Below are 14888 nucleotides of genomic sequence, written 5' to 3'. Positions count from 1 at the left end.
CCATGCTTCCTATGCCCAATTGTGGGGGTCAGTTTTCTTGAATTACAAACCCACTGTGTCTGAAGTCTGGTCTACACGCGGAGGGAAGGGAATCGATCTAAGATACGCAAGTTCAGCTACATTGTTTATGTAGCTGAAGTCAGCGTACTTAGATCTTCTTACCACAGTGTCTTCATTGCGGTAAGTCGATGGCTGACGCTCTCCAGTTGACTCCACCCGCGCCTTTCACCATGGTGGAGTACCGGAGTCGATGGGAGAATGCTCAGCGATCAACTTATCACATATATGCTAGATGCGATAAATCGACCCCCACTGGATCGATCGCTGTCCATCAATCCAGCAGGTAATGTAGACAAGCGCTGAGACTCCCTTTTACAGAGTTTACTGTAGTCATGAATGGATGCAAACTAGGATTATTTTCAGCTGGGAAGGTGGGATAATGAGATAGTCTGAAAAACCCCACACTACCACAGCCTGGGCCACAGTTTAACATTGCCAGGCTGCTTAAACTTCACTTTTATCAATTTTCTATCCAACAGCTTTTCAAATTAACAATTGTTCTAACTACTCAGGTGACTAATTTGGGGGCACCACTCGAGTTTCCTGTGCTCTACAGACCAAGAGTCCAAGTGTACAGCAGGAAGGCGTTACTATTTTCTACTTGCTGGTAGGTGGCTGTTACACTACAGCCTCATGAGGTGTCCTGCCCTCCCAACCACAGGGGGTGAGCGCTGCACTTGTGCTGGACGGAGGAGAGAGATAAGAGGCCAACCACTGGCGGTTGCAGGTCAAATGGCAGCAAGAAAAGGAACAGCCAAGGCCACGCCCCTTCCAAAGAAACCATGAAAGGGATGAGGGAATTTCCGAGGCTTTATTTGCGTATGAAGATAGCTTACTGTGTCTTTGAGCTCCTGTTTCAGATGCTGTAGCTCCTTGTGGTGGTGTTCCTTCATTCGTTCAATGACCATTTCTGCTTCTATGCTCATATTTAGTGGATTGCAATCTTCAGAACCAAGCCCTAAAAAAACCCAACAAAACAAAACAAAAAAAACCACGCATGTGTTTTCTTGAAGTCCCAAGTGACCAAGATGTTCAAGCAAAGCACCTCACCACCTACTCTCCTGGATTTATTGAAACTCAAGGATGTCAGTTACAATAGCAGGATTCTGTAACAGCCCAGCTCAGGCTCAAACCATCTCGAGGCACCTGGGGCGAAGCAACGCCAAGCTTTCATTTTAGTCTTAATGCTTAACACAGTGACTGACTGCTCTCCAGCGGCAACATTTTCCCTGAGGTTAAATATCAGAATGGGGGCCCCACTCCCGGGCTCTCACTGAACTGCCCACAGGGCAGGTTTGGGTGGAAGGGGAGGATGGAGGTGTTGTAAACCCTGCATTAAGCTCACTTCTACATGCTTCCTATCCTGGAGTCGTTGGGCACACGCGTCATCACCCAGTGGCAATCTGAACAGCTCTCAGACATCTTTGACTTCTGCCAGCTGAAGCCATAGCCAAGAATCATTGCTGCATACAAGCACAGGAGCCATTCCCTCTCCACCAGTACAGCTGAAATCTCTATGCCACCTTCATGTCACCAGAGGTTCCACCTTGCAATGGGGCAATTCTCCCTGGACCAGATAGCCAGATCCCAGAGCTGACCTGGCTCGGCTGGCAGCTTGGCGTGGAGCAGCTGCACCACACTAAGAATATGTCTTCACTACAGGCCGGATCAGCGGGCAGTGATCAATCCAGCAGGGATTGATTTATTGCATGTAGTCTAGATGCGATAAATTGATCCTTGAGTGCTTTTCCATCAACTCCTGTACCCCAGCACCGCAAGAGGTGCAGGCAGAGTCAACGGGGGAGTGGCAGAGTCGACTCACTGCGGTGAAGACACTATGGTAAGTCGATCTAAGTACATCAACTTCAGCTACATTATTCATGTAGCTGAAGTTGTGTAACTTAGATTGATCCCCCCTTAGTGTAGACCAGAGCTAAAAAATGGCCCATCATCATCTGCCTGTTCTCATGTTGCTTTGCTGGGATGGTGGTCATGATGGTGCAGGATTAGATAAAAGCAGCAGAGAATCCTGTGGCACCTTATAGACTAACAGACGTTTTGGAGCGTGAGCTTTCGTGGGTGAATACCCACTTCGTCAGACGCAGGTGCGTCTGACGAAGTGGGTATTCACCCACGAAAGCTCACGCTCCAAAACGTCTGTTAGTCTATAAGGTGCCACAGGATTCTCTGCTGCTTTTACAGATCCAGACTAACACGGCTACCTCTCTGATACTTGACAGGATTAGATAGGTATCAAAAAAGTTGCTTTAGTTTAGTGAAGGAAAATATATGTTTTGTAGATTAAGGAAAATAAATGGGTTTTAGCAGCCATGGGAAGGCTTTGAAAATACAGGGAGAAAAATGTAAGTGGCAAGATCAGTTACAAAAATGCTGCACTTAAAATGTGACTGATAAGAAAGAGAAGCCTCTGATCACCAGGAATGGCATCCTCTAGTTTGCATAATAAAGAAAACATTGCTCTGTGTTGCCCCAGGAGTGACCCCGAACACACCAATATCATCCCAAAGAAGGAGGCAGAGCCATAAAATCTTGTCTGCTCAAAGCTGGCGAAGGGGTCAACCTCAAACTCCCCCAGACTGGTTCTTAACTAAAGATAGCAACTGGCAAACACGTAATTTGTCTGTATAAAACGCTGAATTAAAGGATTCGTAACTAGTACCTGCCTGACCAGGTTGGACCCGCCCACATGGGTTTGAGTACCTCTGGGTTTAGTCCTTCTGTGAGTATTCTGATCAAATGCTCATACTGTGTGTTGCAATAGCTTATTATTTCGACTTTTAGACGTGCTTAGAGCAAGTGTATAAACATCATCTGGCTTTTAGATTTCATAAACGAATTAACAGTTGACTTGGTGTTGTGGGAATATCCTGTCCTACTACGACTGCTGATATTTCTAGTGCGGGGACTGCTCCAAGTGTTTGATTGTTTGGGATTTCCTTATGTTAGTAAGTTTTAAGTTGTGCCTAGTTCTGGCATATCAACTCCCATTTAATCCACCTTGTCACAAAAAGTTCCAGAGCCGAGAGATCCCTATAATCCCTCTACTAGAATATAGCAGAAGAGCCTACTCCAAAACAAACCTAGAGGAAATATCCTTTACCTTGATCAGGCTCCACACCACCACTTCCCCCATTTTTAATGTCAAACTCCTCATGCAGCGAGCTTTCCAAAGAAGGCCTAAATATTCTGCCTTGAGTACGATACTCTTCCAGCTCAGACTGGAGTTCATCGATCTGGTCTTGCATCTCCTGAGTAAAAACACACCAGAATGAAATAGAGCAAGTCACAGGAACAGATATATTGCAACATGACAGGACATTCAATCTCATAAAATAAACCACTCTGACTTGCCAAAAATCTTGGAGTAGCCTAGGAACAGCACTAATTATCCTCCCATCTGCAAGACCCATGGCTGTCCTTTTCCAAGTTCCAACACACACAGATAACTTCGAGGTGTGTGTTTACTCACTGAGCTATCAGCACATTCATACTGAATGTACACTTTGTGTAGGAAACATATGAAGCTTTCATACCCTACAATTTGGCCTGTTTGCCATTGGTCCTTCAAAGTAGCGGGCTGCATATTCCCATAAGAACATGGGGAGGCAAATATTTGGCCTGCAGACACCATCTGAAAGAAAGCAGGTATGAACGTACCTAGTTCTACAGGGTTTTTGGCTTTAGCTCCCAAATTGGTGGAATCCCAGAATGGCAGCAGAGTGACAGTACTGCTGTGGATTAAATGTCATCTAAAACCAGGGCATTCCGTGTGAAACAAGAAAGCTCATCCATTCTGCTTTGAATATTTGTAGCCACAGCAGTCCTTAGAAAGTGAATAAAATTAGAGTAGATATTTTGGGGGCACAAATTACAAGAAATTTGAATCAACCCCCACTGAGGCTACCGCCTAGAAGCGCAGGACCCACAGGAGCAAAGTCAGAGCTCTGCCACATTATCAAAAGGAAGTGCCAAATGTAACAAAAAGGCTGTGTTCAGTTGTTTTACTGATTACCAACTAGTCAGACTCAATCAACCCCCCCGATTCAAATTTAAATCACAGCGTTGTAAATCATGATTTAAATCAGCAAGCAGAAAACCCTGATTTAATTTTAATTGTGTTTTGCATTTGTACTTCATTATTTACCTAAGGAAACGTTGAGTAAAACAACTGAACACAGCCTTTTTGTTACATTTGGCACTTCCTTTTGATAATGTGGCAGAGCTCTGACTTTGCTCCTGTGGGCCACTTCCCCACAGCTCTCCTCCTTCTCCCTTCAGCCTTCCCTTAGGGCTCCTTTAACCATGGTTTGGGGGTGTCTTCATTAACCAGCCCTTCAGCCGCACTTCCTCTCCTCTGGCTCGCTGGCTGTCCCCGGCCTGACTGGAGTGAGCCCTTTTTATAGTATCAGCAGGGTCTTAATTAGATTCAGGTGTTCTCATTAACCTGGAGGAGCCCCTGCTCTGGTCAGTCAGGGAACAGAAAACTATTAATCCAGTGGCCAGTATATCTGCCTTCTGCTATACCCAACTGGCCTGGGTCTATCACACTAACTAGGAGGATATACTAGATCTAGAAACTTATTTAAGCAGTTGTGTAGCATAACTTGTGTTTATTCATATTCTTAAATTTTATATTTTTTATTATGTTAGGAAATGATCAGTGATGCATCTCTTATTTACTAGATGATTTTTTTTCCTGCAATGTGTGGATTGCAGGAAAACAGTCATCTAGTATTCCAGCTCTATTTGAATGCAGATTTAAAATCAACTAAAAATGCACAAAAATGGCATTTTAAAAATTAAATATGTTGGATAGAGAAGGAAAATTGATCAAAACATGTTTTGCATTTAAAACTAACTGATTTATTAAACAAAAGAAGTAATTTTATCTGTAGTTAGTGAATTGAATGGATTGTTTCTGGCCATGTCTTTCAAGATTTTAGAACAAATAGATCTCATCCTCTCACACCTACTTATTCACATATTCGAAGCAAAAAAACAACCCAAAAAAAACAAGCTTTCCTGCTTTAACTCCCAATAGGTTTCTTAACTTGGAATGAGCTCAGGGGTTCTCGAACTTCATTGCACCGCAACCCACTTCTGACAAAAAAAGTTATTACATGACCCTGGGTGCGGGGAGAGAGGGCTGCAGACTGAGCCCCACCACCCCGGAGGGGGATGGAGCTTGGGCTTCAGCTTCAGACCTGGGTCCCAGCAAGTCTAATGCTAGCCCTGGCAGCCCCATTAAAATGGCATCTGGACCCACTTTGGAGTCCCAGGCCATAGTTTGACTAGCTCAGCGGTTCTCAATGAACTGAACTAGTTAACTAAACTGAAATGAAGAAAATATTCTCTGCACCTGCAGAAGAGGCTGCTGCCATCAAAAGCTAGCTTAGCACTTCAACAAACTCTGGTTCCAGGTGTTAGCCAGGGACATCCACCAGTTCAGTGAGTTCACTTTCTTTAGAGGTTGGCAGCCCACGTGTACAGCTTAGTATTGTTTTTTGTGCAGTTTAATTTAAATGATTTTAGTAGATTCGAATATATTTAGGTCTTAGCGTGAGTTGTCAAGTTCAAATTTAATTTCAGATTTCTTTTTCTGTAATCATCATTTAAGTTTTAAGAAAACTGATTTTTTTTAATTTAAAAAAAACAATTTTCATCCACCCTGGTTTAAATGCATAAGATTTCAGGCCAAAAATGCTTCCTTTACATGCAGCTGTTCTTTGGCTTGTCTCTTGGGCAGCTGAAGGTGGTAGCGAGTTTCACAATGTGAGACCCAACTTATTCCAAAGGCCAACAAACAGCCAGAAGGTAACTTTTGCCTGGAACTGAATTAGGACTGGCTAACACAAAAGGCTTCGTATCCCAATCTTAATCATCAATCAAGGTACTCTGCTTTGTCATGGTCATTTTCCTTAAAAAGGAACAGCTAAAAGAGGGGCTTTTAGGTCAAAAGGCTTGCATTGGTATAACAAGGGGGGGCATTACACCTCTACCCTGATACAATGCGACCCGATATAACACGAATTCCAATAGAATGTGGTAGAGCAGTGGTCTGGGGGGCAGGGCTGTGTGCTCCGGCGGATCAGCATGTCAGGCTCCAACGCGCTGCTCTGAGTGGCGTGTTAAGGGTGCCGGGCCAGGGCCGAGGAGTTGGATAAGGGGCCGAGGGCCTTGGGGGGCAGGAGAGGTTGGATGGTTCAGAGATTCTGGGAGCGAGGTGGTCAGGGGACGGGGAACAGGGGCATTGGATAGGGTGTGGGAATCATGGGGGTGCTGTCTCTGGAGGGGGCGGTCAGTGGACAAGGAGCAGGGGATTGGATGGATCGGAGGTTCTGAGGGGTCAGTCAGGGGGTGGGAAGTAGGTGGAGGTCGGATAGGGGGTGGGGCCAAGCATGTTTGCTGACTATTAATAATGGAAATGGTTGGGGCCAGAGCAAGCCGATATCATGCAGTTTCACCTATAACGTGGTAAGATTTTTTGGCTCCTAAAGACAGCGTTATATTGGGGTAGAGGTGTATTTCGTTCATAGAATGGCAACCTTACCTGCATCTTAGACATGGCTCTCGATTCCTAGAAGAATGATGCGTTAAGTACAGAACTGAGATCCAGTACTGAAGTTGGTGTCTCCCAACCCTTTGATTCACTCACCCTGCACTGCTGTTCATACTCGTTTTTCATTTGTACCAATCTCTCCTCCTGCAGGAAAAACTCGGCACTGCTGGGATCAAGGTCGCCGAACTACAACACAACATGAAAACAATCTAGTTAGTCCTCCACTGTGAATAATCCTGGTGCAGAATTCAAGGCCAGGCCCCAATTCCCAAGCATTCCAATCAGGCTGTGTTTTATTTATTTATATAGAAAATACTGTTAGAAGGGACAGATAGCAAGAGATCAAAACAATTTCCTAGGCAACAGACTAGCTGTTATTTCACAGTCCCGCATTCTCATTTCACTAACTTCAGTTCCAGTGGGTATTTTTATTTTTAACCAATAATATATAATGCAACTATAGAAGTAACTATCCTGAAAGGGTAACCTGTTTAAATGTAGGAATCGTTTACTGGATTAGAGGCACAGAAAATTGTACACTGTTGTGTCTTTTAAGAACATTGACCAATGTGAAATGACCAAAAGAGGATCCAATCCTAAATTACGGTGCAGGTTATTATAACCCAGCTAATTTGTTCACCCAAATTTTTAGCTCAGATTTAAGAGTGCAAGGGCTCCTAATGTCGTGTCTTTATTTAAGGCAGAATCTCAGACAAGGATCCATGTAGATGTGTCTATATGACTCCCTTTCTGTGACTGGGACCATAGAAACCAGCTCTGCAGAAAAGAGAGACAGTTTCCTCTGGGATTTGGAAAATGCTTCACCCACTTTAGGGTACTACACGAAATAGTACGTCATTTACTGATAATTTAGGAAAATATAACCTGCATTAACACTCACAGTTGTCAGAGTAACCAAGGTCCACTGTGGTCAGGTTCACAGCAAAGGTCTCCTGCTAGCGGTTAAATCAGCACCAGCCAGCCACCCTTTAGGAATTTGCTCTCTATTAGAAAGGCACAATGGAAGGAAGGGAGGCTCACCTTCTCAGCCAAGACATTTTCCAAGTTCCTTTGCAGTTTGCTCGTCAGGCTCTCATACTCTGTCAACTTCTGTCCAGTCTCCGACAGCTCGCTCTCTAAACGGCTGTTTTCCTAAAGGAGAGGTGATCATAAAGTTCTGGCCTATTTTTGTTTGTTTTAAAAACTTTCCAAACACTGATACCCAAGATAGTCCACAGTCAATCAGGTCAGAAGGTACATTTGTCTTGCCTAGAAGTAGGTCCAAGCCTGGCTTCTGACACGGATACTGGTACAAATGTCAGTTACCAACACAAAGTGTGAATTTATCTGCTGGTAAAAAATGGAAGACTCCTCTTGTCATACCAAAGTCAGAACAGGAAGGCCTGAATCTGCAAGCAGTGTACAAAGTGAAGAGCAATCCCTAGTTCTGTCTTGAAGCTCTTCTCCCTAGTATTCCCTGCATGCATCTGGCCAACAGCTGCCTAAGGAGATGACAACTTTCCAGGCAGATGAGGGGATTGACATAAGCAATATCTTTAAACGCCCTCCTTCCCCACCCCCAGAGCTTGTTTACGTACAGCCTGCTCACCTTAGTTTGTTTTTTCAACTGGGCAGAAAAACTAACCATGAAGTCTGAGAGTGAAGAGTTCCTGATCCAATTGCATTCAGACTAAAACTAGATCATTTATGAGTTTGCTATTTCTAAAAACATTTTGGAAAGGAACCTGAATCTGGGGCCTAAATACTAATGGCCCCAGCTAAAAAAACACAACCCTGCAGTCAGACTGTTTTGAGAATACAGATCCAATTGGAGAATAGGTTTATGGGGGTTTCAAAGCTGTATTTTAATATGTCAAGACCTTAGCAGTAAGATGTTTCCCCTACTAGCTGATGGCCAGATGACAAAACAGCTATCAAGCAGAATTTACTCCTGGGGGAATTGTGCACCACTGCACATGCACAGAATTTATGTCCCCCGCAGATTTCTTTGCTTCCCTGCAGAAAAAAGATTTTCTGACGGGGAAGCAAAGGGAACCCACAAGAGCAGTCATGCGACCCTCCCCAGCCATATGTTTCAGGTGCCCAGGGCAGCAGACAGAGAGGTAAATCACTGGGCAGGGGACAGGAATGGGGAAGACCAGGCTGGTGGCTCTTACCATGTGCCAGGCTCAGTTGCTAATCCCAACTGGGCTGGGGAGGACAGGACTTCCTCTTCCTCTGCACGGCATCCGGGGCCGGGTCAGACCTACCTGGAGATTTCTCCCCAGTTGCAGGAAGCTCTGCAGCCCACTTCTCTCCCCACCCTACCCACTTCCTGCACCCATCGCTCCTCAGCTGCAGGGGGAGGGATCGCTGTACAGGGAGCTCCTCCCTTATCTGCCCAACCCTCATAATCAGACCCTCCCACTGAGCCTCACACTCCCGCACTCAGAATGCCCCCTACCCCGATGAGCCCCACTCCCCCTGCACCTGGACCAACTCTATGAGCCACTCACATCTGGACCCCACCCCACACACAGAGCCTCCGCCAAGCTGTATCCTGCCCACACCCAGGCCCCCCAGCTGTGCCCCAACCACCTTCACTTGGATCCCCCTGCAGAGTCCCATTACCCTTGCACCCAGAAACCCCACCCAACAAGCCCCTGTGCATCCAGATCCCCACACCCAGATCCCCCATTGAGCTACCTGCATCCAGCTTGCCCCACAGAGAACCCTCTCAACCCACACTTGGATCCCCTCACACTAAGCCCCTTCATACTTGGATCCTGCCACGTTTATTTGACAAATAAAATTGGCAGAATTTTAAAATATCGTGTGCAGAATTTTTACTTTCTGGCACACCATTTTTAATTTTTTGGCGCCGAATGGCCTCAGGAGTAAGAATAGCCCATCTGGTGTCTGGGTTGACAGGACATGTACATGCTGCATATCACAGCTGCAGAGTCTGGGACCCTTATGACATCTAGGCAACAGCCTACCCAAGCAAGCCTACACCTATACAAATCATGCTGCTAAAGGTAATGTCATCCAGCTGAATATACACAGTCACTGATTCTCATAAGGAAGGCTGAATTAATGGACAAAGTTCTGCAACTTCAGCCAGACCTTTGTTACCTTTAGGGAAAGGGTGAGCCGATCGCGGACATAGTTCTCTTCCGTTTTCACCTTCTCAATCTCCCGCTCCAGCTCCAATCGCTGTTTGCCAGCCTGCTGCAGGATCAGCTCTCGCTCCTTCCGGAGTTCGTTCTTTAAAGCTGCAGTGCGTTCTTTGTACTCCTCATCCAGCTTCCTATTATCACAAGAGAGGATGGTAAGAAGAATGAGCAAACACCGTTAAAAAGCAAGTCGGGTAGGAACAGTTACACAGAAGCAGTTGGGTCTTACACCAACAACTCCTACATGAGAAAAAAAAGACTCATGGGACAGAAAGCAGAGATGCACAGGTCAGTAGCACACCCATCCACCGGCCATACTGTACAATGCTGAGTGACATGCGCATCCCAGGTGATGTTCTGCATAGGCCGCTCCGTTTTTAGGATTAAACTGGATTTCTATCTCGCCAATCCAAATCTTAAAGGTAGAGTTCAACTAAAATTATATTTGTGGAAAACAAAATGTAACACTTCCTGCCACCTAATCAGGAAGGCAAAATGAGAGCACGAAAATCAGGTGTGAGGACCCTGATGCCCAAAAAAGAGGGAACTGTATAGATGGAACTGGGTTGCACAGAATTTGAAGACCTTTGGTACTGTAGAAATGGGTGGTAGGAAAGAGGAAGACAGGATCAATTTGGATAAGTCCCCGAGCCCTTCAGAAGGCATGCACGCGCACACATGCATTCTTCAGCCTGAAGCTTTTCTTTAGAGCCCCACACATGCAGCAAAACAATTATTTCATTTTTATGTACAACCAATACTGTATAAACCTGCAACGACAAACAAAAGGGAGAGTCCTGTGCTCTTCGATCCTCCAGCCCCCTTCACAGCAGCGAAGGCGGAAATGCAGGTGGGTTGCCATACCTGAGGTTGTATTCATTCTGGCGCTCTATGGTAGCATGGTGGTCGTCAACTTCGGAGGCCATGAGAGATTTCAGTTTTTCAGCTTTTTCCAAATCTGAGCGCAGCTTCTCTTTTTCTCTCACCACTTGGTCAACTCGCTCCCTATCGAAAGGAAGGAATCCTGGATTATATGCCCTTCCCTGGCTCCCCAGCACCCAAACAAGTCACTCACACATCTCGAGGCCTGAGGAATATCCCATTTTCTCCCCTGCTATACATCCCTCCAGGTCATAGCCACCTTCCTCTTGGTGAAAGATTGGATGGGCTTGTCCCATCAGTTCTAATTCTTCATCAGCGTGGACACAAGTGCATTGTTGCCTCAACTCTTGCTGGCCAAGATGGATGAGCCTAGGAACTGCTTTGGAGTAGTTTAATTTCCTGCACTGGTGGAGCTGTGCCACTGGGCCAGGCCACCTTCTGTCCGATTCTTCCGTTTTCACTGTTTTGATTACCTCTGTCACCTCACTCTTGTGCTGTACCCACCGGTCAACTGGATTTGTTTTTATTACTTGGTCTCTGTTGGATCAGCTACGTTGGACAGCTCCCGTACAGGAGCTCAATTTTCAATTTGTTCCATCTCTCCTGGCAAGTCTCATCCCGGAGTGGAGGTAAAGTAAAGCGGTTGAAGTGTACAGACAAGAGCTTACCCCTCAGTGCTTTGCTGGAGACTGTTCTTTCCTCTGGGTCTTTTATTCAAAATCCCTTCCAGGACAAACCCGAATGGCAATGTAGTGAAAGAAGATGTGACCCTCCAAGCACTGGCAAAGGGATGACTATCACGTAAACGCAGCTCCCATCAGGCCTGACAAACTCACTATACCTGCCACATTGCTGTCGTGGTATTTATCCATAAAGAATGTCTTGTAAAGGTATCAAATAAAAGCTCGCAGAATGCTGGTCATCACAAGGATTGAGAGATGAATGTACGGGTGTCATGCAAGGAGTTGTGTCTATGTGCTAAAAATGTTTAAACTAGATAACCAGGCAGGGATGATAAACAAGTTTTTCCCTGACAAAGAAATGTTGTGTGATCTGTCTGCCTAGGCCTCTGAGGTAAATTAAGTACAATAAGGGGAGACAGATTTGCACGTAAGTCAACAGGAAGAGCTAGGTTGACTGGGGGACGTGAAATCAGCCTGGGAAGGCACCTGAGACTAAAGCCACAGGGGGCTGTCTTGTGTTTGGGGAAACAGAAGCAAAAAGATATTTTTCCTGATGCATTTCACGAGGAACACTCCTGGTGGAAGGGAGTGATTCATGAAAAACCAGGCTCCTAATTTGACTGAAAATCAGCAAGCTCTGCAAAGGACTCTGAGAAAGAAACTGAGACAAAGGATTGTATTCTGCTAAAGTTATGTTTAGACTCTTACAAGCGTATTACACTTGTTTTATATGTAACTAGTCCTGCGTCCCCTACCTTTACTCCGTGTCACTTAAAAAAAATTCCATGTTTGTTAATAAACTTGTCTTTGTTTTATCATAAGTAGACCACAGCACTGTAATATTAAGCAAAGCGTGAACTCTTAGCTGAATCAAACAAGCTGGGTTGTACCCTGCCTCTTTGGAGATAATGAACATGGTAAGTTTCTTTGAGTGTCCAGTACCAGGGCTGGATATTCCAGGCATAGGTGCTGGAACTAGGGGTGATGCAGCACCCCCTGGCTTGAAGTGAATTCTATTATAAACAGGGTTTACAGTTGGTTCAGTGGCTCACAGCACCCTCATTATACAAATTGTTCCAGCACCCCTGACTCCAGGGAAACAATCTTCTAGGGGCTCAGGATTTGGAGTGCACCAAGTGTTACCTGTCTGGCAAAGGAGAGGCTGGCAGAGTCCAGAGAAGTTTGTCGGGGGCGGCTAACAGACCAGAGTGACAGGGAGCTGCCCCCAGTTCAGCACGAGCAAATCTTTCGCTGAGGCAGAAGGGTAACAAGGTGTCTCATGGTTCTGAGCACTCTGAGAAAGTGTCAGTTTTGTACATCCCCTGTGCTTGCTCTGCACAACAAACCCACGTAACACTGGGAGAACCATAACTAGTCAGAAGCATTCAAGGCAGCAGGCATCAAATCTCACCATCCGCAGCACAAGGCAGGGCTGGCTCCAGGCACCAGCTAAAGAAGCTGGTGTTTGGGGCAGCCAATACCAAGGGGCAGCCCTCTGGCTGCTATTGGGGCGGCACATCCAGGTCTTCTGCAGCAATTCGGCGACGGGTCCCTCAGTTCCTCTCGGCGCGAAGGACGCGCCGCTGAATTTTGCCGCCAAAGATTGGAGCAGTGCGATTGCGCTGCCGCGGCTTTTTTTTTTTTTTTTTTGCTGCTTGGGGCAGCAGAAAATCTGGAGTCGGCCCTGGCACAAGGGCCATAACTATTGATGTTCCTTGGCTGTTACTGTTTCCAGCCCTTTAGGAACAAGCAAGAGAGATGCTCAAGAAAATCCGTTCTTGTGGTTTTGTTTTTTGGACATCTGAGCGTACTTTCCTGCGAAGCTTTGCTTCCACTGAGGAATGTCGCTTTTCAGATTCGCAATACTCAGGCTAAATGAGAAATTCGGAGGTGATGACAAAATACCCTCCAGTGCTTCACAAGAGGTACAAGTTTTCACACCATTTGAGGAAGATGTTCTCTGAATCGTGGAGTAAGCAAACAGTATCTAAACTCCTGCCCAGCCACGTAACTAGGATACAACGGAGATCCAATGGAGAGTGAAACCCTGCCAACTTACAGTAAATGTCTGATCTCCATTTTGAAGCTGGCCAAGGCAGCCTGATGGGTTCCATTCTTGGTTATCAGGAGCTCATTTTCTAACGCCAGAGTCAGCTCCGTCAGGTTGACCTTCCCATCCAGGCTAAAATCCAAGGCCTGTAAAACAGCAACAAGTCAGCACAAACGAGGCAAACTTCCCTTCTCCTGTAGAAGCTTAAAATGAAGGTGACAACAGAAAGCTGGGGAAGCCTAGAAGTGGCCTGCGCTTGGTGGTGAATTTGTTCTGAATGGCAGCTCTGCAGGAATACAGAAATGTAGCCTCTCAACGGACCCTCCCAAAATTAAATACATGCTGAGGCAAAGGGAAAGGAGGCACAATTTCCAGTTAGAGACACAGTCAATCAAGTGCACACATGAGAGAAGTGGCAGATGCATTTGTCTGTTTACTGTAGGTCTCAGCTAAATTGCATTTGTTTTTAATTTAAATGTGGCAGGATGGATGATTGAAAATGATCTTCCCAAACATTAAAAAAAAGTCTTGCAATAAAGACAACCAGAGAGGTAGGTTAATTTGTGCATGACCCTTAGCTTCAATTAACTTGTGTATTTAATAATAAAAACCTCACCTTAATTAGATCACAAAAAAAACCCTCACCTTAATTAGGTCACAAAGCCCGTTGCTAGTAATTACAATGGTGGAAGCCTTTGATGGGCCTCCAGTTATACTTTGTTTTAACTGAAGTATTTTACCATACTTAAAATGATAAACACTGTGTGTAAAGATGACAAATCACATGTTAATGGTAATAAAACCAGATAGGAAAAAAAGCTAAAAACTAAAGTAATCAAGCAGCAAATGAAAGAGAAATTAAGGAGCTACATTTCTCAAATGCCAGTCTGGCTAAAAAGAAAACAACTGAATTTTTAGGACTAGGACTTGGCTTGAGCCCAAACTGAATTTCCTTGCCTAGGGCTGATAGAGTTATGGTGCAAGTGTTTATAGCAGCTAGTAATGCTCAAACTCAGTGTAACGTTGACTGACAGACAGGTGAAAATTCTTACAGTGTATCCCCCAGTGTCATAGAATCAAGTGCCAAGAACAAGTACAGGAAATTCTCCTTTAGCTTGTCCACAGCTTTCGAAAAGGTAGCCTGCGAGCAGTTTGCTGCAGGGTGAGCACATCTGTTCTGCAATGGATATGAACATTTTTATCCTCTGGACATGGAACACCCGACATGAGCCAGGATCTCAAATGTTGCTCTCCATTTTGTTATGCGCAACAATTTAAAGCATTCCAACGCTGGAGTATTTGGTTTGCTGGCGCAGTCTGGGATTTAGACATCTAAATCATTACACCGCCCCCTGGAAGTATAGGTGGCCTGCTTCAGGAAGGACGGAACGCTGCCCTTTGTGTCACCTTAAAACCCATTCACTCCGTGGGAGTTGTCACTTCTCATTTCTCTAAGC

At 45.3% G+C, this 14888-nt stretch overlaps 1 protein-coding gene across 10 annotated transcripts in view; it reads right to left on the bottom strand.

The window, feature by feature from the left end:
* Positions 1-14888, bottom strand: part of NIN (ninein) — a 116773-nt gene that overhangs the window by 42397 nt on the left and 59488 nt on the right. For all 10 annotated transcript variants that reach the window (XM_032775632.2, XM_032775591.2, XM_032775572.2 and 7 more), the window contains exons 9-15: positions 13441-13577; positions 10681-10821; positions 9776-9950; positions 7682-7792; positions 6737-6826; positions 3182-3329; positions 897-1018 (exon numbers count right to left, since the gene is read on the bottom strand). In XM_032775632.2, the coding sequence (XP_032631523.1) occupies positions 897-1018; positions 3182-3329; positions 6737-6826; positions 7682-7792; positions 9776-9950; positions 10681-10821; positions 13441-13577 (924 nt within the window). The remainder of the gene's footprint in view (positions 1-896; positions 1019-3181; positions 3330-6736; positions 6827-7681; positions 7793-9775; positions 9951-10680; positions 10822-13440; positions 13578-14888) is intronic.

The sequence above is a fragment of the Chelonoidis abingdonii genome, chromosome 4 (genome assembly GCF_003597395.2).
Source record: "Chelonoidis abingdonii isolate Lonesome George chromosome 4, CheloAbing_2.0, whole genome shotgun sequence".
In the NCBI taxonomy this organism is placed as follows: domain Eukaryota; kingdom Metazoa; phylum Chordata; order Testudines; family Testudinidae; genus Chelonoidis; species Chelonoidis abingdonii.
This window is presented reverse-complemented; position numbering and strand designations above follow the sequence as displayed.